General features: G+C 53.2%; 4 protein-coding genes across 5 annotated transcripts; 3 read left to right on the forward strand and 1 right to left on the reverse strand.

Annotated features, from left to right (window-relative positions):
• The first annotated feature begins 619 nt into the window (after positions 1 to 619).
• On the forward strand, positions 620 to 9,978 carry NDUFS2 (NADH:ubiquinone oxidoreductase core subunit S2). The gene is made up of 14 exons (XM_066260964.1): positions 620 to 751; positions 1,403 to 1,509; positions 3,955 to 4,145; positions 5,790 to 5,910; positions 6,013 to 6,125; positions 7,012 to 7,086; positions 7,226 to 7,303; positions 7,418 to 7,503; positions 7,697 to 7,816; positions 8,689 to 8,818; positions 9,042 to 9,137; positions 9,306 to 9,389; positions 9,524 to 9,581; positions 9,739 to 9,978. Exons 1-14 carry the CDS (start codon positions 657 to 659, stop codon positions 9,774 to 9,776), a joined length of 1,392 nt encoding a protein of 463 aa, XP_066117061.1. The 5' UTR covers positions 620 to 656; the 3' UTR covers positions 9,777 to 9,978.
• Positions 9,979 to 10,465: 487 nt separating this feature from the next.
• Positions 10,466 to 13,572, forward strand: FCER1G (Fc epsilon receptor Ig). Its single transcript, XM_066255084.1, has 5 exons — positions 10,466 to 10,635; positions 12,421 to 12,512; positions 12,654 to 12,686; positions 13,035 to 13,055; positions 13,208 to 13,572. The coding sequence occupies exons 1-5, from the start codon at positions 10,587 to 10,589 to the stop codon at positions 13,268 to 13,270; spliced, it is 258 nt and encodes an 85-aa protein (XP_066111181.1). The 5' UTR covers positions 10,466 to 10,586; the 3' UTR covers positions 13,271 to 13,572.
• A 2,358-nt stretch (positions 13,573 to 15,930) lies between these two features.
• Positions 15,931 to 17,189, reverse strand: APOA2 (apolipoprotein A2). The gene is made up of 4 exons (XM_066260967.1): positions 17,104 to 17,189; positions 16,871 to 16,945; positions 16,469 to 16,601; positions 15,931 to 16,143 (listed from the first exon to the last, which is right to left on the reverse strand). The coding sequence occupies exons 2-4, from the start codon at positions 16,920 to 16,922 to the stop codon at positions 16,008 to 16,010; spliced, it is 321 nt and encodes a 106-aa protein (XP_066117064.1). The 5' UTR covers positions 16,923 to 16,945; positions 17,104 to 17,189; the 3' UTR covers positions 15,931 to 16,007.
• A 289-nt stretch (positions 17,190 to 17,478) lies between these two features.
• TOMM40L (translocase of outer mitochondrial membrane 40 like) lies at positions 17,479 to 22,837 on the forward strand. Of its 2 annotated transcripts, XM_066260965.1 has the most exons (10): positions 17,482 to 19,180; positions 19,399 to 19,646; positions 19,928 to 19,995; positions 20,292 to 20,384; positions 21,074 to 21,175; positions 21,297 to 21,402; positions 21,593 to 21,715; positions 21,829 to 21,905; positions 22,121 to 22,223; positions 22,361 to 22,837. In XM_066260965.1, exons 2-10 carry the CDS (start codon positions 19,532 to 19,534, stop codon positions 22,498 to 22,500), a joined length of 927 nt encoding a protein of 308 aa, XP_066117062.1. In that variant the 5' UTR covers positions 17,482 to 19,180; positions 19,399 to 19,531; the 3' UTR covers positions 22,501 to 22,837. The 2 variants fall into 2 exon arrangements, with proteins under 2 accessions (XP_066117063.1, XP_066117062.1); XM_066260966.1 differs by lacking the exon at positions 21,593 to 21,715 and having other exon boundaries at positions 17,479 to 19,180.
• The last annotated feature ends 21 nt before the right edge of the window (positions 22,838 to 22,858 follow it).

Consider the following 22,858-nt stretch of genomic DNA (forward strand, 5'->3'; position numbering starts at 1 on the left):
AACTGGGCTTGTTGGCAAAGGTAGAGCAGAACCGGCCTCCAGGGATGGGCTCCTCCATACAGCATGGGGTCAGAAGCCTGGTGGTAAGCGCATTTCTGTGGTTTTGGCCAGGGCCGAACCAGGGTCCGGAAGACATGAGGGGGCAGGCTGGAGTTGGGGTGCGGGGCATCCCTATGGGCAATATCAGGTCACTCTAGGGGCCGCCCCTCCAACGCCCCGCGGGACTCCAAAGCTGGTGGCCTTGGCAGCCAGCTCTTCCTTCGTGGAGGTCTGGCGGCGCCTGTCAGACCGCCCGGCTTCGCTCCCTAAACCATGTGCGACATCTGGAGACAAGCTGGCTCTCGGGTGGGGAGTAACTGGCAAAGCCTGGGGCCACCTCAGGAGGGCAAGGGAGGCGGAGGCGGGAGCGCGCGCGGTTTCTCGAGCTCCCGCCTGGAAAGGCCGGTGAGGAACGATTGGAACAGGCACTCTGTCCCTGTCATTCAAACCACAGCAAGGCCGAGGCCCAGAGCGCAGAACCGGACGTCGTCAGGTTCAGCTCGGGATCTCGCCAGCTTCCAAGATGGAGGCCGCCCTGTGCGGGTGGGCGAGAAGCGACCGGAAGTGCGAGGGCGGGACTTCCGCCCGGCACCCCTCCCGCCGCGCGCAGCAGAAAGATGGTGGCACTGAGGGCTCTGTGCGGCCTTGGGGGCGCCGCGGCGCGGGGTCTGCGGTCCGGGGCGGGGGCCCGGCTGCAGGTGCAACCCAGCAGGTGAGACCCAGGGCCGCCCACCGATGCGTTGGCCTCAAGGCTGGGGACTCCATGGCCACTGGGGCCCCGAGGAAAGGGTGACCCGAGCCTGTGACCCCTCTCCAGGCCCGCTGTCTCGGGCGTCAGGGGCCGCGGCGCCCGTTCTAGCCGAGGCAAGTGGGTCTCGAGCTCGTTCGGCCAGCGGTGAATCAGGCCAGGAAAATCCTGCCCCGCAGCGTTGAGACCGTGTCCCCTTCTCCTTATCTCTGCTGCTTCTCCTGACCCCCCGTCACGGTGGGGTGACACCGGGGGTCGGTGAAAGCAAGGAACCAACATGACCCCGGCCGGCGCGGCGTCCCCTGGTCGCCCCTGAGCCAAGCGGAGCCAAGCGGCCAGCCGGCTTCTTCTGTCTCTCCGGCTGACCTTGAGCGAGCAGCTTTATCGCCTTCCCACTCAGGAGGACGGGGATGGAATGCCCCCAGCCTTCGTGCACAGGGTGATGGATGAAGGGATATGGGAAGAAGTCGTTACGGGGAGGGACGTCTAGGGGTCCAGCTGGTTCTGCCAATGACTTGGTGAAGAATCCCAGACACATACCTTCCCAGGTGTCTGCCACCCTGAGAGTGAGAACAGGAGCCAGCACTTCTCAGCCTCCTGTCTTTAACTCCCTAGAGGTGCCCGGCAATGGCAGCCAGATGTGCAGTGGGCAGAGCAGTTTGGGGGAGCAATCATGTACCCCACCAAGGAAACAGCCCACTGGAAGCCTCCACCTTGGAATGGTGAGTGCCTAGAGCCCCTGCCCCAACCTGGGTTGTAGGTGCTCTCTGTCAGGCAGGTTGTAGCCCCCACCCTTTCTGATTCTTGCACTGTGCAATGCAACAAGCATAACAGTGATCATAGTAGGTTTTTGTCAGGTAAAGAAGGAACAGAAGGACAGTCCAGGAGAAAAGAAAGAGTAGGTCCCAGCCAACCCTCGAAGGTCTCTACCCAAATTGTGGCCTTAGCTTCAGCTTTTCCCAGAGGTTCAATATGTTTCCATTGCCCTTGCTGGACAAGGTGGTTTCCCCACTGTCACACAAGTGAAACTTTCCTTTCCTCAGCACAAACATTTCTTCTCCATCAAAACTAGCTTTCCACTTTGACTTTTTGGTTCTGGTAAGTCCCTTTGGTTCTTTTCTCTCTTTTGCCCTACATGTCTGTGTCCAGTAAGTTACCAAGCCCTGCAATTTTTTTTAAATTTCAAATTAATTTTAGAGAGAGATGGGGGTGTGTGTGAGAGAGAAACATTGATTTGTTGTTCCACCTATCCGTACATTTATTGGTTGAATCTTGTATATGCCCTAACCGGGGATCAAACCCACAGCCTTGGTATATGGAACAATGCACCAACCAACTGAGCTAACTGAGCAGGGCCTGTAATTCTTTCATAATGTTGGACATCTGGGCATCTTTCCCTTTCTTGTTCAGATTTATTTTGTATCAGAACTTGATTACTTCAGGAGTCTCTTTACTGGGTTCCTGTCCTTGACCTAATTCCTGTCCAGATATCCTGTACAGTGTCATGGACTTCATTGTCCCCTAACGTCATTTTGCCACATCAGTTACTGTCATACTCAAAAAACCCTTAGAGGTACTTTTAGTTACTTTTCAAAAGCTTAACAGTAAAAATAGCTGGGTGCTTACCAAGTAGTTAGTGTTTTGTATGCATTATCTCACTTAGTACTTACAACAACCCTCAGAGTGGTACTAGTATTATCCCAATTTTGAGGAAGTTATGATGCAGGGAGATAAAAACTTGATCAAGGACACACAGGTGGAAATGCACCCAGGTCTGTCTGACTCCAAAGCCCACAAGTGAAGAATTTTGGTTGAAAAGTTCAGCTCTAGTTTCAAATCTCAGTTCACCATTTACCAGTGAATAAAGTACCTTCTTCAGAGCATTACTGTAAGGATTAAATGAAGTAATAATAATAAGTCACTTGGTGTAATGATTGGCACATGGCAGGGCTTCCATAAGTGTTAATGATACTACTGCCTGCCAACACTAATCCTCTGCCTCTCAGTAGATAAGAGGTAAGAGTTCCAGGCATTTACTTCCTTGTATCTAAGATTTGGCCTGTGTTGATGTTATAGCTGATGTCTCTTCTATCTGCCTCTGTGAATCATTCCCTGAAAAAAAAAATTTTTTTTATAGAGAGAGACAGGAACAGACAGGAAGGAGAGAGATGAGAAGCATCAACTCATAGTTGTGGCACTTTCGTTTTCATTGATTGCTTTCTCATATGTGCCTTGTCTGGGGTGGAGTGTGTGTGTGTGTGTGTGTGTGTGTGTGGCCGAGGGAGCCAGTGATCCCTTGCTCAAGTCTGTGAACCTGGGCTCGAGCCAGAGACCTTTGGCTTCAAGCCAGCAACCTTTGGGCTCAAGCCAGTGATTATGGGGTCATGTCTATGATCCCTTGCTCAAGATGGCAACTCCACTGATCAAGCCGGATGAGCCGGTGGACCTCAGGGTTTCACTGCGCCACCGCCTGGTCAGTCTCATTTCCTGAATTTAAGAGCCAGCTCAGGTCCTACAAGGCCTTGCAGTGTTTAATGGCTGACCCCCTTCAGTAACTTTGACAGTTTGACATGTGTGACTAGTCTCTCACATGTCTCCGTTCCTCAGGTTAAATTGTAACCTTCTTGAGAGTAAGTCCTGTCCTTTAGTAGTAGTAAGAATGAAGTATTCACTTCCCGTGGGCCATCACCAGATGGTTTTGAAGGGCATTGCATTCTAGTGGTTAAGAGTGTCGACCCTGGAGCTGAACAGGCTGAATTCAGTCCTGGCTCTGCTATTTACTAGCTCAGTGGGAAGTCATTTATTTTTTCTGGCCTCCGTTTTACCAGTAGAATGGTAATAACAACAGTACCTAATATTCATGTGGTTAGGAAAAGCAATTAAAATAAGTAAAGTGCTTAGAGAGTGCCAGGCACATAATAAGGAGCATATAGGTGTTATCTACTATTGTTTTAAAGGGTATTCTGGGCAACATGGGAAGAGTAGGTTTATGGTGCATCGCAGAAAGCTTGGTCCCTTTCCCCTTTTTTTCCCTCCCCTTTTCCCACAAAAGGCCTTCGTGTAGGTTAGGAAACAGTGAGGGGTGCAGTGAGAGATCAACTCTTTGCTGCCTCTTGGGGGCTCTCAAGGAATTGCCACTTTGCTCTGAACTCTTTCCCATTTCTCAGATGTAGACCCTCCAAAGGACACAATGGTGTCGAACCTGACCCTGAACTTTGGGCCCCAGCACCCAGCAGCCCATGGTGTACTGCGCCTAGTGATGGAGCTGAGTGGGGAGATGGTGCGCAAATGCGACCCTCACATCGGATTGCTGCACCGAGGCACCGAGAAGCTCATTGAATACAAGACCTACCTGCAGGTGTGGGTGGGACTTGCGGGGACCTTGGGCGTTGCCAGTCTGCTCCCCAGAGCTGTGGGGGAGGAGGGTTTGGAGGGCAGTAGCCCGCTGAGGCTGGTGAGGACAGTCTTGGCTGAGAAGAGGGCGGGGCTGGCAGCGGCTGAGTAACTTGGATCATCTGGACTTGATTTGTTTGGCAGAAATGCTTTGCGGCCAGAGCTATACTCCGTTTTTCTCTGGCTGACTTATGACTGTCCCCTTGCCCTTCTTGTAGTGCTTTAGTTTCCTTGCTCTGCTCACACTCAATGTCAAAATTGGGGTCCCTGGGGGCAGGGGCAGAGGAAAAAGACGTCAACTCCCCACGATTAACGGCTGATTCTTGTATCTTCCAGCTGTTTTAAGTTTGTTTTTGAAATGCTCAGTGAGTCAGAGTGACTGGGAGGGAGTCTGTGACAGTTTGCCGTTTTTCAGAGAATTGTGTGACCCAAGTGGTGAGGGTCAGAGTTAAAGGAATTGGGTCTGGGAGAGGAATCTGAAGTGTTTTTTCTTACTGTCTCAAAGAAGGATCTTTAGAAGAGGATAATGTGGTTAGCGCGAAGAACCAGCTAACCAGATGGCAGTTCCCCCGAGGGTCCAGACAGTGGTGGCTTCTGGTCCCAGAGCCCATGGAGTTAACCCTGTAGCCTTGTCCCACGTCACAGTGACGTCAGGACAAGAACTGGCTGTCCTAAAGATGGCTCTCAGCTCCACCTCCTTCCTGGAAGCTCACAGCTGGACTTAGTGTCTTGGCATTCTAGGGGAGGAGCCATTCCCAGGAGAGACAAATCTTGGCTTCCTTATGTTCACACTCCTGGGGACGGGGACCCCTAAGACTGATGACCTAGAGGACTGTTAGGAGTGGGGTGCTGGACCCAGGTCATCCTGGGTCATAGTGCAGATTGTTAAGTTTACAAGAATTTTGTGAGCCAGTAGTTGAACAGTCATTGTTAAAATTAAATTATATTTACAATTTAATACGTTACATTAAAAACAAAGGTAAGAAGTACTCAACACTTACCAGGTATTGCTGTGCCATGCTCTGGGGTGCTAGCTCCCGTGTCTGTGATGGAGCGCTATTCAAGGTTACTATGCCCAGAGCTGTGTTCACTTACGAGACATAGGCTGGCCCTGGCCAGTTGGCTCAGTGTTAGAGTGTTGGCCTGGCGTGTGTAAGTCCCAGGTTAGATTCCTGGTCAGGGCACACAGTTGAAGCACCCATCTGCTTCTCCAACTCTTTCCCCGTCTCATGCCCTCCTGCAGCCATGGCTTGAATGGCTCAAGCAGTTTGGCCCTAGGTGCTAAGGATGATTCCATGGCTTCCCCTCAGGCACTGGAATAGCTCCTTTGCCAAGCAGTGGAGCAGTGGCCCCCGATGGGCAGAGCATTGTCTTGTAGGGGGCTTGCCAGGTGGATCCTGGTCAGGGTACATGCGGAAGTCTGTTTCTGCCTCCCGCCTCTCACTTAATAATAAAAAAAAGAGGCGTTGATAGCTGAAAATTGTCCATAGTCAGAGTATTTTCACCAAGGAGCCTGGCAAATACGACTCAGGGCCTCCTGTTGGCTGTCCATCCTGCCCTGTGAGGGCTCCTGGCCCTGAGGGGGAACTCTGTTTCTGCCTCTTCCCAGGCCCTTCCATACTTCGACCGGCTGGACTACGTGTCCATGATGTGCAACGAGCAGGCCTACTCACTGGCTGTGGAGAAACTGCTGAACATCCAGCCTCCGCCACGGGCACAGTGGATCCGAGGTATGCTCAGCCTCTCCAGCTTCATGTGCAGACCCAGCCTCTGCCCAGGACTGTTGTCAGCCTGGACCCTGGGCCCTGTCCTCCTGTCTTCCCTCTCTGCAGTGCTGTTTGGGGAGATCACACGGCTTTTGAACCACATCATGGCAGTCACCACGCACGCCCTCGACATTGGGGCCATGACTCCTTTCTTCTGGATGTTTGAAGAAAGGGAGAAGGTATGAGAAGGAGGGAGGAAAGGAATGGGGAAGGAGGTAAGGAAATAGAGAAGCATGAAGGAGAAAGGAGGTTAAAAGGAGGGAGAAGTGCCCAACCAGGCTGTGGCATAGTGGATAGAGTTGGGAAACAGAGGACCCAGGTTTGAAACCCTGAGGTTGCCGGCTTGAGCACAGGGTCATTGGCTTGAGCTCAAAGGTCACTGGCTTGAACAAGGGGTCACTGACTCAGCTGGAGCCCTCTGGTTAAGGCACATATGAGGAGACAATTAGTGAACAACTAAGGTGCCACAATGAATTAATGCTTTTCGTCTCTCTCCCTTCCTATATGTTCCTCTCTCTGTCTCTCTCACTTTTAAAAAAAAAGAAAGGGAGGGAGAGGACCTGGGAATGTTTAGGGAAGGAGGTTCATTTAACCTGGGCTATATTCTTTTTTTTTTTTACAGAGACAGAGTGAGAGTCAGAGAGAGGGATAGATAGGGACAGACAAGACAGGAACGGAGAGAGATGAGAAGCATCAATCATTAGTTTTTCGTTGCGACACCTTAGTTGTTCATTGATTGCATTCTCATATGTGCCTTGACCGTGGGTCCAAGTCACATATGAGCAGACCGAGTAACCCCTTGCTCAAGCCAGTGACCTTGGGTCCAAGCTGGTGAGCTTTGCTCAAACCAGATGAGCCTGCACTCAAGCTGGTGAACTCGGAGTCTCAAACCTGGGTCCTTCGCATCCCAGTCCAATGCTCTATCCACTGTGCCAATGCCTGGTCAGGCTAACCTGGGTTATATTCTTAAGGGACTCTGTCATGAGGGTCTGGGCAGTGCACCACCATGTGGTCAGACTTCGGGGCCCTGGACTTTGTCACCAGTTCCCTGTGTGTCCTCTGCAGATGTTTGAGTTCTATGAGCGAGTGTCCGGGGCTCGGATGCATGCTGCCTATGTTCGTCCAGGAGGTGTGCACCAGGTAAACTGGCTCCCGGGCTTCAGTCCCAACCTGTGTTCTCTGCGGCCACTGGAGGGCAGTGCTCGCTAATGGAAAAACCACCCAGTGGCCCTGGCTGGGGCTGTGCTGTGCTCACTCTCACCCTCCTTGTGGCTTCCAGGACCTACCCCTTGGGCTTATGGATGACATTTATGAGTTTTCTAAGAACTTCTCTCTTCGGATTGATGAGTTGGAGGAGGTAAGATAGGAGTCAGAAAAAATATCCCTTTCTCCCTTGGAAGGACTTGTGGGGTTTTGGTTCCCAGTTCTAAAGAGACACTTGAAGTTTGAAGAGTGTTTTCTTGACCAACAGATGCTGACCAACAATAGGATCTGGCGAAATCGGACAGTCGACATTGGGGTTGTAAATGCAGAAGATGCACTTAACTACGGTTTTAGGTGGGAGGACTAGGCTTCTCTCCTGGGGAGTACGGTGTTCCCACCTGTAACTTGGCTCAGGAACCTGGCACCTTCCTGGTCACACTCTGAGTGTGTGCCCACACCCAGAGAAAGGGGAGTGGTGGGGAGACTAAGGAAGGGAGGGTGGTTTCGTGGTTGTGGAGAGCGGCCATGTCCCTGTCCTGCTCTGCAGTGGGGTGATGTTGCGAGGCTCAGGCATCCAGTGGGACCTGCGAAAGACCCAGCCCTACGACGCTTACGACCAGGTGGACTTCGATGTTCCAATTGGCTCCCGTGGGGACTGCTATGACAGGTCAGGCCTAGCTCCTCCCTTTGCTCATGGTCTAGCGGGTGTCCCCTAACTTTCCTCTTAGCTATTTTCTTTCCTGTGTATGTTAACCCTTTGAGTAGTGAGTTTTTTTCATGCTCGCTGACCCTCAGGAATGAGCTGTGGTTTTTTTTTTTCAAAAAATGAAATTAGTTCCAGTTACAGTTTTATTAACTTAAAATCATGTTTGTTTGATAACCAATTTATGGAAACAAGAAGAACATACATTTGCCTTTTTTAATGTTGCCTTACACATTTTAAAAATAGATCAATCGACTCTGGATGGTCAGGAGGCATGAGGACGCATGCACGTTCGTTCTACTCAAAGGGTTCAACTGGTGCTTTTCAAAGCACTTTCACATACGTGACACCTTATTTTACCCTTATGGTATCCTTGTGTTTCATATGAAACTAATTGGGCCGTATTTTATCACTGAGGACGCTAAAGCATTAAGGTTAGGGGTGATCCCAGGATTATCCATTCGTGTTCAGTCTGACCCACGCACTGTCCTCTAGATTCTAAGCTTTAGACTCTGTACCTGTTTTCTGACCCTGAAGATAATTTGCTGCTCTTTTCTTTTTGAGTCTATTTGACTCTCACCCATCCTGTGGTCCAGAAAGTATTTAGGAGGGTGATTAAAGAGGGAAATGATACTGGACAGGGTCTGAGAAAATTAGGAGAGGGCTGTGGACCAGCTCAGTACGAGAATCAGAAGACCGCACACAGGCTTCCTGTGGCCAGGCCAGGCCCAAGTGGTCGTCTGGGGGAGGAAAGAGGGGAGTCCCCAGCACTTCTCAGGTCAAACCTGACCCTCTGATCGCCCCTCTGCTCCAGGTCTGTCTCTGGTCTCCTCCAGGTACCTGTGCCGGGTGGAGGAGATGCGGCAGTCCCTGCGAATCATTTCCCAATGTTTGAACAAGATGCCTCCTGGGGAGATCAAGGTTGATGATGCCAAAGTGTCTCCACCCAAGCGAGCTGAAATGAAGGTGGCTGCAGGGAGAGGGAGGACGGTTCTTGCAGGGCCGGCGGCTGGGGAGGAGCATCCTGGGTTTGAGTCTGTTTGCAGAGAACTCACTGCATAAGAGTCTTACGCTCCTGTGGCTCCTCTCATGCTCTGCGTCATCTCTGCTCACTCTGCCATCTCCCTGAGGGTAGAGATTGTTTTCTGTGCTGGGCGATGGTGTGTTGATGCTCCTTTTCCCTCTCCAGACGTCGATGGAGTCCCTGATCCATCACTTTAAGCTGTATACTGAGGGCTACCAGGTTCCTCCAGGGGCTACATACACTGCAATTGAGGCTCCCAAGGTGAGGAGAGAAGGGGAAGGAAAAGATTGAGGAGTGGGCAGCTGGAGAGAGATGTTCGCATAAACACCCGCTCCTCCGCAAGGGAGGCTTAAGGGTGAGGGAGGGCGTCAGCTGGCAGAGAGAGGTGCTTCCTGCTGAGTGAGGCAGCCTGCCTTATTCCTCCGACAGGGAGAGTTTGGGGTGTACCTGGTGTCTGATGGCAGTAGCCGCCCTTATCGATGCAAGATCAAGGCTCCTGGTTTTGCTCACCTGGTAAGAACCAGTCCCAATGATTCTCACACCAGTGAATGAATCCAATGATTGACTTTGGCTGAGATTTTTGTGAACTTTTCTTTCTTCTGCCCTGACAATCTTGCCTGACACTGTTGCTGTCTTGATGTCTGCAGGCTGGTCTGGACAAAATGTCTAAGGGACACATGTTGGCGGATGTTGTTGCCATCATAGGTACAAGGTCTATTTTGTAGACAAGGGGGTTGGGATGCTGTTTGGGGACAGAATCTGAACACTTCCTGTTCTGCATAGACTCTGGGCATGGACTCAGATCCTCAGTCTCCTGTCACAGAAATGTGACTCCACTTTTTTCTCCTCCCCTGCCTCTTAGGCACCCAGGATATTGTGTTTGGAGAAGTTGACCGATGAGCAGGACAACAGCATTGCGTCTCCCTGCCTGTTCACTTCCTGTGTGGAACCTGTCATCATAGGAATGGGTGTGTGTGTGTGTGTGTGTGTGTGTGTACACATGTATGTATATACTTGACATTCAGCTGTCGGGCTCTCTGTGCATGTTCTAGAAAAGGAGAAATTACAATAAATTAGCCGCCTTCTGGCCCCTATGCCAAAACCTCCGGTTTGTCTTTCTCAATAGGTTGGCCTTTCATTTTCATGGGAAGCTTGAATATTTGTTAACCCTGCACTTCTCTGTTAGACTCCATTCGCAGCAGTTTTTCCTGTTCCTCCCCACCCCTCCTCTGACTCTTGTCCTTTCCACTTCTCCATTCCCCATTTCCTCTTTTCCCTCTGCACACCCCCCAACCTTGCTGCCCACACAAGCTGGTAAACTCCTCAAATCCGGGCTGGGGGTGACGTTCCAGGTGGGCACCTCGGGGCACTTGACCAGAGACGTCTGAACAGGGCTGGCGTGAGAAGGCGGGTTAGACAGCCTATCCCACGCCGGGGAGTCCCCTCTGAGTCCCTCTTTCTGTGGTGGTGGAGCGTTGGTCACTGGGCGTCACTGGGCGACTACGCAGAAGGGCCCAGATCGCTCAACTCCCTTAGTTGGCCCTTCCGGGAGCCGCCTGGTCTCAAGCGCAGGAAGGGGAAGGGGCCAGAGCCGGGGGAGGCGTGGCAGGAAGGGGGGGGACTCTGTGGTCAGGGAGCTGCTCTCCCAACACAGCTGCGCAGTGCCCTCAGAGCTGTGGTCCCCGCTCGCCGCCCCCAGCCCTGCCCAAGATGATTCCAGCAGTAGTGCTGCTCTTGCTCCTTTTGGTTGAAGAAGCAGGTGAGAGGGTTTGGTGACTGATGGCCGGACGGATGGCCCAACTGCCCAACGGCGAGTTGGGCTCCCAGTAGGGAGTGGAGGGCATGTGTGGTGGGCGAGGCAGGTGTCCACAGAGGACAGCTGGGCACAGAGACCCTGGGACCAGGTCTGTGGGGTCCCCAACAGGGCACAGGAGTCAGTTCCCTCCTTTCTTGTCCCTGTCTGTCTCAGGGTTGGTACAGAACTAAGGCTTCAGCTGGCAGGGAGGGGTGTGTGACCTAAAATGCTGGTTTGGGAAAGGCGGCACTTCCTGTGGGGTGCCTTGGGTCTTGGGCACTGGGAGCTGACCTCTAGCTGGTTAAGTCCTTTTTATCAAGTCCCTGTAGGGAGGCAGGGCCTTGTCCTTGTCCTTGGGAGTGAGGCAAGGGGAGTCGAACAGACATGATTGCTGATTCTCCGGGTCGTCACTGACACTGACCTCCCTTCAGCCACTGGGAGGAGGTTGACCCGCCTGCGATGCCCAATTCTAGAGACCCGAGCTTTCGTAGAGAAATCGAGGCAGAAGTGGGAAGGTCTTGACAGTTGCCTTGTGAACTCACTTCTTGCTCTCTCGGGTGTCTCTCGTGAATGTTTTCAAGATTGATGGTTGCAGCTGGGGACTGGGGAGGATGGGGATAGTGAAACTGAAGGGAAATTGGGGAAATTGAAAGATGGATGGGTGGTTGCACCAACGGGGCTCTGAAGGCGGAAGGATCCCAGAGCCACCAGGGGAGGAGGAGGGAACCAGCTGGAGGCGTGAAGGAAGGACACACGCTTCGCTTTGAAGGCAGAAAACCTGGTTTGCCTCCAGCTGTCAACGTAACCCTGTGGCCCTAAGTGAGTTCCTTAGCTTTCTTGAGCCTTGGTTTCATCATCTGAAGATGGCGATGACATTTCCGCACAGGGTAGTTTTGAGATTTATGCAACAAGAAGTGTGAAAGAGTGTCTCAGAGATAAAAATTCTAGACGGAGACCAGTCACAGGCCTGGGAGCCCATGCGGTAGGGGCCAGGGCAGATGGGGCAGGTAGAAGTGCAGACCCTATCGGATTTATTTTAAATAGTACAAACTTCCTCTCTCAGTGGCCCAGGGTGTGAGGAACAGGGCAGTGTCCCTGCAGAGTCTCCGAGACAGAATCACACAGCTGTGGTCCTTCCCTGAATCTTTGTGTGCAGAGGCGTGTGTCCATATGGCCCAGGAAAAGAGACAGCTTGTTTTTACATATTGTTTTACATATACGTGGTGGGCAGAACGCCATGAGGCTGAGGCGAGATGACCAATAATAGGGTAATTGCCTTCCCGCCCTTCCCCAGCTCACATCCTTCCTGTCCAGCTCTCAGCCACAGGTCACAGGACTGAGCAGAGACACTCCTGTGGTTTCTTCACTGAAATTGTCACTGCCTTCCCCTCACCCTACCCTTCTGGGCTGAGGTTTTGGTCTCTGCCGAATGAGCTCAGATAGGTCCCTTGAGGGCTATGAAGTGCTCAATGGAGCCTGCCTTTGGAGCTGGAAGGAGAGGGCTCGGGGCTGAGGGGACTCCTTGGGGCTGAGGCTCAGCGTTCCTAAGTTCTGTTGCTGTCACCCAGAACCATCAGCTTCCTGTCCTGCCTCCAGTCTAGGGCTGGGGAGAAGAAGGCAGGTGAGGGAAAGGACTCCAGAGGGGAAGATAAAGTTTCTTTCCTGGAGAGCTCCCTCAGGCCCTGTCATACCTCCCAGAGCCCCTTCCTTCCCGGACACCCTAACCAATGGCACCCTCTTTCACCTCAGTGGCCCTGGGAGAGCCTCAGCTCTGCTACATCCTGGATGCAATCCTGTTTCTATACGGCATTGTCCTAACCCTGCTCTACTGTCGACTCAAGGTGAGGCCGGGCAGGTGGGTGGGGGCCAGAAGGATGGGAATGGTGGTGGCAGCCTGGCTTTGATGAGAAACCCACAAAGTTTGGAGGGAAGAGGGATGGGTCACTAATGGGCATTTACTAATGACCTTTTCTCTACTCCAGATCCAGGTGCGAAAGGCAGCTGTAGCCTATCAGGTATAGAATCCCCCCCCTACACACACACACACACACACACATCACACACCACACACCACACACACACCATCCACACATGGGTGTCAACAACTTTGTAGACTCAGCCGTCCTGGGGTTTTAGCCTTGGGGTCTGCAGCCTCGGGGAGGGGGGCACATAAGTCTCAAGTGCTGACCTGTTTCTGAGAGCCTCCCCTCCTACTTCACCCTGCCTACTCTACTACCCAGCCAAGTCACAGGTGACAAATCACCACCCCTGGCTGATATGTCCCTGGGTGCAGAAGAAGATGCTGGGTGGGGGGGCCTGAAGGAGGTATGGGTCTCTGACATCTTGTTCCTTTGCCTCCGCAGAAGTCAGATGGCATTTACACGGTGAGTGAGCCTGCCCGCCCTAACCCCAGGCCCAGGAGGTCAGCAGAAGAGGGTGGATTTGGGGTGATCTTTGGAAGGATGGAGTCTGTGGGGTTGGGTGGGAGCCCTCAGACGACTCAAATTCCTGACTGTCCTCTGACCTTCACCTCCAGGGCCTGAGCCCCCGGAACCAGGAGACTTATGAGACCCTGAAGCATGAGAAACCACGAGAGTAACCGTAGGACAGAGGGTCTTGGTCATGGCCTCCTCCTGCTCCGGCTTTCCCTCCCAGCCCCACGGTTAGCACCACATATGCCTCCCACCAATGATGCCTGTGGACCTCCCACTGTAATGACGCTGTGCCCCCATAAATGAACCCAGTGGGTCTCCCTCCCTGTCAAAGGCTTATGCTCAGATGCTATTTGTTCATGTTTATATTTTAGTCTGCCCCTTGATTGCACCCCTCTTCTCCTACCCACCCCCAAAGCCCAGCAAACAATGGGAAGGGAATGGCACCAATAAAGCTGCTCCAGAGGACTGCACTCATTCATTTGTTTATCATATGCTTAGCCTCTGTGAGGCACTCAGCTGGATACTGAAGATGCCGTCAGAAATGAGACACCATCCTGACCTTACAGAGCTCACAGTATCAGAAACCAGGCTGGTTTGCTCAGTTGAGGGGTGAATGATACCTGTGAAGGGGACAGACGACACTCCTGACCCCTAGGGTCTCTAGCATGGAGCAGGAGCAGGGACTTCTGTGTTGGGACTCTGGGTACATTCAGAGACATTTTTTTTCTTTTCTCCCAAGTGAGAGGAGGGGAGATAGACAGACTCCTGTATATGCCCCGACCAGGATCCACCTGGCCACCCTTATCTGGGGCTGATGCTCTGCCCATCTGGGGCCATGCTTGCAACCGAACTATTTTTAGTACCTGAGGCAGAGGCTCCACAGAGCCATGGTCAGCACCCAGGGCTGATGCCCTTGAACTAATCGAGCCATGGCTGTGGGAGGAGAAGAGAGAAAGAGAACAGGGGAAAGGGAAGGGTAGAAAAGTAGATGGTTGCTTCTCCTGTGTGCCCTGACCCGGAATCAAACCCAGGACATCCACACCCTGGGTCAATGCTCTACCACTGAGCCAACCAGCCAGGGCACATTCATAGACATTTGAACCTAAGAAATGGCCTGACCTGTGGTGGCGCAGTGGATAAAGCGTTGACCTGGAATGCTGAGGTTGCCGGTTCAAAACCCTGGGCTTGCCCAGTCAAGGCACATATGGGAGTTGAAGCTTCCTGCTTCTCCCCCCTTCTCTCTCTCTCTCCTCTAAAATTAATAATAAAAAAAAAAAGAAATGACTTCAAGGTTGTGGAAAAGCCTCAAACAGTGACCTGTCTGATCACAGTGGGCATCAGAGAGTTGTGTGGGACAGCTCACAGTGTCCACGGGCATTAGCCTGGCTGAAAGATCAAACATGCAGGAGGGACAGTGTGATGAAGGATTGTGTGATACCCCTAAAGGGAGGTTGTATGAAAACAGTGAGTTTTCAGTCGGTTCTGGGGCAAGAGGGACCTTAGCAGTCCAGGTGGGGATTGGAGGTGAGCAAGGCGCAAGGGACAAGTTGGGTCCAGATGGGAGGCGAGCTCCTCGAGAGCATGGGCGGGTGGCCAAGGACCCCCGTTGTCAGTGCCTGTCTGTCCCAGCTCTGCGAGGAGGCAGGGTTCCCTGGAGAGCCTGAATCCCATTGAATGCTGCTGGTCCTGCTTCTGATGGAGCCCTCTCAGATGGGTCTCTGGTCCTCGGGGACACCCCTGGCCACCCTGTGCTGGGCAGCACTTTGCTCTCATAGTGACTCACACTTGTCAGTGCATTTTCCCAGCTCTTTGTACTGTTTGTTCTGCTCACTAACCCCATGAGGATTCAGGCTCTTTGAAGTTTAACCTATCCAAGGTCCTCCTGCAAGTGACAGATTGAAATCTGTTGCTGCACACTTCAGTACATGAGGAAAAACAGATCCCGGGAAAGAAGGGAGGAAAGCCAGATGGAGGGTTGATCAATATGCAGAAGAAATTGGAGCTTCATTTGAAGGCAATTTCAGATGAGATACGAGAAGTGAGTCAGGAAAGGGAAGGGAAGCAACTATTCTAGAGGTAAAGTGGAATAACTTTTACTGCCTCAGTTTCCCTTTCCCTAATTCTGGGTCCATGAGCCTCGCACATCTACCCAGCCCTCTTACCACCCCACTTTGACTTAGTCCAGGCATCCCAGCTCCCAGCACCTCTAGTCTCACATGTCCATCAGGCTGGAGACTTGCCCGGCCTTGAGCGGGCTTTCACGCCTGCTGGTTCCAGGCTCTCAGATGACCACCAGCCCACTGCTATGACCGCACCTAGATAAAAGTGGGGAGGGGTGTGGAAAGTGTGTCTCCAGCGGGGGGTGGGGGGGAATCTCCAGCCAGGGGGGTCTAGGTGGAGCAGTTTGAGGAGAGTGAGCCCCACCTTTTACTGGAAGATAGAGGATGGTGGGGCAGTGTTCCCTGGCTCAGACAGGAAGGTAGGCCCTTGGGTGACACCTCTGGGTTCACTCCTTGGAAGCCTTTGTCCTCTTCATAGAACGGCCAAGAGAAACTTCTGAGGGTGCTCTCTTTTCTGGTGACCCACACGAGGCCAGGGATCCAGTTCATGAATCTTCTATTCTTTTCACAGTTCCTTGCATGTGCAAAGGCTCTTTAGTCTCCACTCAGAGCCATTACCAGGCCCAGAGAAGATTCCTCCACACCCCACTCTGTCATTTCTGACACTTGTCCCTTTGACCCTTTCCCCACCTTTTACACCCAAGCCCCCTCCTACTGATTTCTCTGTGTCTTCCTCCTCCTGTCCTCAAAAAAGCCAGGCTCACTACAGACTCCTTTACTATTTATTGTAGAAACAAGGAGTGGGGAGGGAGAGGGGCTGGAGGCCTGGCCAGAGGGTGTTCTAGGGGCTGTCTTGGGCTGGCTGGGCGTCCGGCTGTGGTTTGAGGTCCACGAAGTAACTGAAGAATCTCATCAAATCACTTCCAGCCTTCTGGACCAGGGGTTTCAGCTGCTCCTGTGTCTTCTCCAAGTAATCCCTGGATATATGAATGTTAAAGGTCAGTGTGGGGGACCCGAAGCACTGGCAAGGGCCTTGTGGTGGTGGGAGGAGAGACCTAAGTCTACAAACTCGAGTGCCTGGTCTATGTTGGCACAGCACCACTCATAGGAGGAGGAGGAGAGGCAAGCTCTTCCCTGGGCAGAGGAGCACACCCTGGAGACAGAAATCCACTGCCCAGGGGCTATGGCCTATCTGTCCACAAAGCTCATGGGTCTGGGGGGGAACAAGACAATTGTTCTCTCCAATTCAAAGCTCATTCTCCACAGCCTCCGGGCCCTGGAACCCCCCTTGTTAAGACTTACCTGGCCTGGGTCTGGAGCTCGTGGCCATTGGCCTTCTCTACCAGTTCCTTGCCATAGTTGGTCACTGTCTGGAAGTACTGAGAGAACATGTCCTTCAGATTCGTGTCCTCTGCCTGTCTCTTGACCAAAGCCCCTGTGTGCACACAGAAACACACACACCTCTTCTCAGTTGGTCTCCCACGACATGTCCTGGTCTCCGGCTACACCTCTGCCAGTAGTACCCAGCCCCAAACAGGTCTCCCTGCTCCAGGTCTTTGGATGGGCTTTCTGGGCTTTAGAGAAAGAATGGTCTTTCTTTTGAGTCCTATGGTTGCCAGACGGGGGCACAGGAGAACTGACAGGTGGCCAGGTGGACCCCCAGCACCTTCTCTGTCTTGCGACTCTACTCCATATCACACCCACCTTCAAGGCTACAGATGGTGAGGAGCAGCACTGTCAATGCAAGCAGCTTCATGGTGGTGATGGCGGGAAAGTGGCCTGGGAAGAGTGGAGGAAGAGGGGGACACTGAAGCTGAATGGGCTTCAGCCCCTCCCTGGGAACCTCTACCTAGGTGCCCATTCCAACTTGGTCCCCTCCCACCCCAAAATTAAAACCTGGTCTTCTTTAGATGCTCCCCTCAACTGCTGCTTCCTACCTGGTCAGTGCCTCTGTCCTTGTCACATGTGCCTGGCCTGGCTGGGGAGGCAGGGGCTATATACCTGCCTGCATCCCCACCCCCCTGTCAGGTGACACAGACTGTGGAGGGACACTGGGGCAGGGACCATGTTGGAGTAAACAAGTTGGAGAAATGGGGGAGGAGAGAACAAGTACATGGGGGACGTGTGGTGACAGGGTGGGAAGCAGGCACTCAGGCCTTAGTGGAGGCTAAGGGGGTATCCTTTAGGCCTATTTAGGATTCATTCTTTTGGGGTCTGGGGCAGCAGTCCTGAGCTCTGAGCTGCAAGAAGCAGGAGTGCTAGTTTTATTTACTTAATTTTAATTTATTAATATTTTTAGAGAGAGGAGAGAGAGAGAGAGAAGCGGGGGGAAGAGCAGGAAATATCAACTCATAGGGTTTTGAACCAGCGACCTCAGCATTCCAGGTCCACACATTATCCATTGCACCACCACAGGTTGGGAAGGAGTACTATTTTTTCTCTTGAAAGCCCTCAGCCTTTGATAACTCTGACCCATTAGGGGTGGATTTCATCTCCCCAACCCTACCCCCTTTACTGCAATCTGGCAGAAATGTTTTAGGGAACAGAAAAAAGGAGCTGAAATTAGGAGCAAGGGTGAAGGTCAGAGGGCAGTGATTGATTCTGTCCCTTCTTAAGTTAATGTGTAATGAGACAGGGGAGAACACATGGGAGCCCAGAATGACCTCCTGTGTGTTGACCAATGAGCACACCTTACCCCCAATCAAACACACTCAGAAAGGAGCCTCTGCCCTCCCCCGCCCTACTGGAAGGCTCTGGTAGGAAAAGAAGTTAAGGTTAAAGGATAAAGGTTTAAAGTCACTGGTCATTGGATCACATCAGTTTTTGGTGATGGCCAGCCAATATGGGTCAGCAGGGGCCAAGGCCCCAGTCCAATTGTCAGGTAGGGAAGTACATACCCCAGGCACAGGGCATTTGAGTGAAATCAGCTAAATAGATGTAAGAAGCATTTGCACATTTCATCCTTTTGCCCTTAAAGTGTAGGTAGGGCATTCCTCAGAGATGGGGTGGAGATATGAGAACTAGGTAAGGAGGCGTCCAGAGCCCACGGCTTATTACTCCAGCTTCCCTTACTTTTCTGTGGAACCCTAGTGCTGGAAGGTACTCCACTGACTCCTGCCTGGCCCAGAAGTAGAGCATCTCTGGTGGCCGGGGTCCATATTCCTGAATTTTATTTGCTGACTCTGCCTGGGGAATCAGGAAAGGATGAACTACACGGGGCAACTGTTTCAGGGGTCAGTTGTGCTAGAACAGGGCGGCAGCCCCTGCTCCTCCACCCCAACCTCTAACGCCTGGTCCCACTCCAAGGGGACTAGAACTTTCAGAGCTATAGATCTCCAGCTAGAAGTGTAGGTCCGTGTCCAAAGACTAGGCTATTGTACAGCTGTGCTGGCGAGCAGCTCGCATTTGCAGAGCACCTTTTGCAGAGCACAGTGGAAGGCCGGGAGGAGAGGGGGGTCAAGGAGCTCATGGGGAGCGGGCGCCGAGGGGAGATTGAACCCAGGTTCGAAAGAAGTCTTCCCGGTCGTTCCCTCTGTCATTGTTCTCAAAAGGCTAGTCTCCTAGCTGTACAGTGGAGGGAGCTTCAGCGCCCCAAGTTCCAAGATGCTCCCTCGAGAGTCCCGCACTCTTCTAGGCCGGACCTCAGGGAAGCCGGGCAACCTAGGCCACCATCCACTGAGCAAGTCTCGGGAGCTGCCCACAGGCCTTGCCCGCCTCTGCAGCGCCAGGGCTGGAGCTGTCTGGACGCTGGGCCTGCCACTTCTCTGCTTTCTCCTCTCCCATTGGTCTCTGGAAGCTAGAGGCCGCTTATTTTTAATAGATTGGGAGGGGCCCAACCAAGGGAGGGTCGGATCTTAAAAAGCTTTTTTTTTTTTGCCCGGTTCCAAGATGGCGTCCAAGACCACGCTGAGAAAGCAGCGTGAAGCCTCAGATCTGCCATTACTCAAGATGGCTGCCCCCATCAAGATGACCGGGGTGTGCCGGTGGAAAGGGGCAGCATGACGGTCTGAGACTGTAAGGGCTACTGCTACGTCGCAAGCCTCACCCTGGGTCCTAGGGATGAAGAGTAGGAAGACTAGGAAGCTGGGTGTGGAATGTGGTGGGGCTAAGGGTAGACAGTGGGGGAGGGGACGGGGTGACAGGTGGGGGTGAGGGATCAAAGATGGGACGGGAGTGTGTCTGGGACTCAGTCTCCCTACCGGTGCCCTCTCCCTCCACTCTTCTCGTTCCAGGTCTAGCGTCAGACCATGTGGAAGTTTCGGGGACTGGGGTGCCAGATGATGGGGGTTGGGGCCCGTGGGGGGAAGAGGGAGGAATAGCATCCTTACCAGGGCTAACCCCGGCCCCTCCCTGTCCTCTTGAGAAATGGGGAACACGTTGGGCCTGGCACCGATGGGGGCTTTGCCCCGTCGGAGCCCGCGTCGAGAAGAGCCTCTGCCCAACCCCGGGAGCTTCGATGAGCTGCACCGCCTGTGCAAAGGTGAGAACTTGGTATTTGGGCGTCTCAAATTGAAGGGGTCGAGGAGGGGGAGGGTCTTGAATGCTGGGTGTGCAGAGATGGGAGAAGAAAAAGGGAGATCACAGCTGGGGCTTCAAGCCTCAGGGAGGACCAGGGAGAATGGGATGGAGCATTTCGGTGCAGGACCAGAAAGGAGGTCAGTTCCTCCGCAGCGTTTTCTGTGGGATGCGGCACTACTTCTTGGGGGAGGGGTTCTTGTCTGTGCTATTCCTTCCCTTCACCTTCCCTCCCCCCTCTTTCAGATGTATTCCCAGGACAGATGGAGGGAGTGAAGCTGGTTGTCAACAAGGTTCTAAGCAGCCACTTCCAGGTGCTCTCACTTCTCTGGGCCTTCCTCGCTGTTCTCCCCTGCCCATCCCATCCTCTTCTCTTGTCCTTTGTACCCGTGCCTTGGCCAGGCCCATGGGGCAGAGGAGGGAGGAGGGCCCGGAGTTCGGCTCTTTAACTCTCTTGCTTGTGGAACTTGTTGCCTTTAATCAGGTGATGCTCAGTATATGTTGGAATATTTGGGTTCTTAAAAGGCCTGGATGGGGAAAGGTTGAAAGGTGAGATGGGGGACTGAGATGCAGCAGGAACGCTTTTCTCCAGTGGCTTTTTTTCCTTCAGGTGGCTCACACTGTGCACATGAGTGCTCTGGGCCTGCCCGGCTATCACCTCCATGCGGCCTATGCAGGGGACTGGCAACTTAGCCCCACTGAGGTGAGGGCTCCACACACCTGGGTCATCTCCTTAAAAGCCTGCCTATAGGAGGAGGAAATGTGTCTGTTATGGGGGAAAATGGGCAGGGCACCCACCTGCTTCTCTGGGTTTCTTCTGAATGGGAGAGGGTAGGGACACTTTCTGAGTGCTGAGGGGGAATTTTACTTGGTGGCTCCACAAGGGGGCGCTAGTGCTGTTAAAGAAAGCCTAGAGGCCCTGGCCGGTTGGCTCAGCGGTAGAGCGTCGGCCTAGCGTGCGGAGGACCCGGGTTCGATTCCCGGCCAGGGCACACAGGAGAAGCGCCCATTTGCTTCTCCACCCCTCCGCCACGCTTTCCTCTCTGTCTCTCTCTTCCCCTCCCGCAGCCAAGGCTCCATTGGAGCAAAGATGGCCCGGGCGCTGGGGTTGGCTCCTTGGCCTCGGCCCCAGGCGCTAGAGTGGCTCTGGTCGCAACATGGTGACGCCCGAGGATGGGCAGAGCATCGCCCCCTGGTGGGCAGAGCGTCGCCCCATGGTGGGCGTGCCGGGTGGATCCCGGTCGGGCGCATGCGGGAGTCTGTCTGACTGTCTCTCCCTGTTTCCAGCTTCAGAAAAAAAAAAAAAAAAAAAAGAAAGCCTAGAGAGTATTTGAACTTAAGTAGCGTAGAACCCGAGCCCAGCTTAGTCTTGCTGTCTACGCTCTTCAACAGGTTTTCCCTACTGTGGTAGGGGACTTGGACAGCAGCGGCAGCCTCAACGCCCAAGTCCTGCTCCTCTTGGCAGAACGGCTCCGAGCCAAGGCTGTCTTCCAGGTGACCCACAGTTCCTGCCTCCCTCCAAGGGCTTCCTTACTGCGTGAATGTCCTGCTCAGGGCGTTCCTCGGGGAGGAGCAGAGAGGGAAGGAGATCTTACTTCTCACTCTCGCTACCCAGACGCAGCAGTCCAAGTTCCTGACATGGCAGTTTGATGGAGAGTACCGGGGCGATGACTACACAGCCACCCTGACCCTCGGAAATCCTGACTTGATCGGGGAATCGGGTGAGAGATTGGGACAGGGTTCTTTTTATCTTGGCTTCCTACTTGCTGACGTTGGCTGTGCCTCTTCATCACCTGTACAGGTCAGGGATGAGAAAAAAACCTTTGTGGACAGGCTCGGGGTGGGGCTCCTGGAGGAGAGGAGCAGGTCTGAGTGTGTCTCCAGGACTGACTCTGTGTCTCCCACTCCCAGTGATCGTGGTTGCTCACTTCCTGCAGAGCCTCACGCATCGACTAGTGTTGGGAGGAGAGTTAGTTTATCACCGGCGGCCAGGCGAAGAGGGGGCCATCTTGACGCTGGCTGGGAAGTACTCGGGTATGGGATGAAGAGGAATACGATGGGAAGAGGAAGTTATGGACACGGTGGGGTTTCCTGGCCTGTGTCCTCCTGCAGTAACGTTGCCTTCCTCCTGCCCTTGGTTTTCACAGCTGTGCACTGGGTAGCTACGCTGAATGTGGGATCAGGTGGGGCCCATGCAAGTTACTACCACAAGGCAAATGAACAGGTGAGATGACTGATCCTGCCTTCCCTCCCCCAACCCAGCATGTCAGTCATGAATTTTTGCCCACCCTGGACTTCTATAGGCCTGGCTACTGGTCTTCTTGCCCACCCTTCACATACATACATTTCATGCATGCCTTCATTCTGCTGACCTCTGTCCAGAGCCCTGCAGTCTTCACTGAGACAGACCCCTCTCCCATCCTGACCCATGGTCCTCAGGTTCAGGTTGGAGTGGAGTTTGAGGCAAACACAAGGCTACAAGACACAACCTTCTCCTTTGGTTACCACCTGACCTTGCCCCAGGCCAACATGGTGTTTAGAGGTGAGGGTGATTGAGACAACATTTGGAGGTGCTGAGGGATGGGGGGTGGGCAGAGGGCAGGAAGCTTTGCCTTACTTCTGCTGACCCCTTTCTCCAAGCCCAGCTTAGTGACCTTGTCTATATTCTCTTCCCTGCAGGCGTAGTGGACAGTAACTGGTGTGTGGGTGCTGTGCTGGAGAAGAAGATGCCCCCCCTGCCCATCACCCTTGCCCTCGGAGCCTTCCTCAATCACTGGCGCAATAGATTCCACTGTGGCTTCAGCATCACTGTGGGCTGAGGTTGTCCCAGAGCCACACAGCAGCTGCAACCTCTGAGTCAGGTGCCCCAGGGCCAAGACTAGGCTCTTCTCCGGAGCCCACGTTTCTGGGTGACCTCTAGGTCCCAGGAGCAGAGTGGGGGACAAGACCGTGCCCTCCTCAGAACTGGAGCTGCCACAGGGGATCTGATGAGACAGTGGGTAGAGGATCCCCCTCTGCCACCAGTGTGTGTCATCTGTCCATGCTGTGGCTCTGGACTGAGGGAGAAGTGTCAAGGGTCTGTCTGTCCAGCTGAGCTGTCTTCCTCACACTTCCCCTTCTTTATTTCCCTGTGGATTAAAGCTCCTCACCACTTCCTCTTCAGAGCAGAAAAATCTG

This window comes from Saccopteryx bilineata, chromosome 2 (genome assembly GCF_036850765.1).
Source record: "Saccopteryx bilineata isolate mSacBil1 chromosome 2, mSacBil1_pri_phased_curated, whole genome shotgun sequence".
NCBI lineage: Eukaryota > Metazoa > Chordata > Mammalia > Chiroptera > Emballonuridae > Saccopteryx > Saccopteryx bilineata.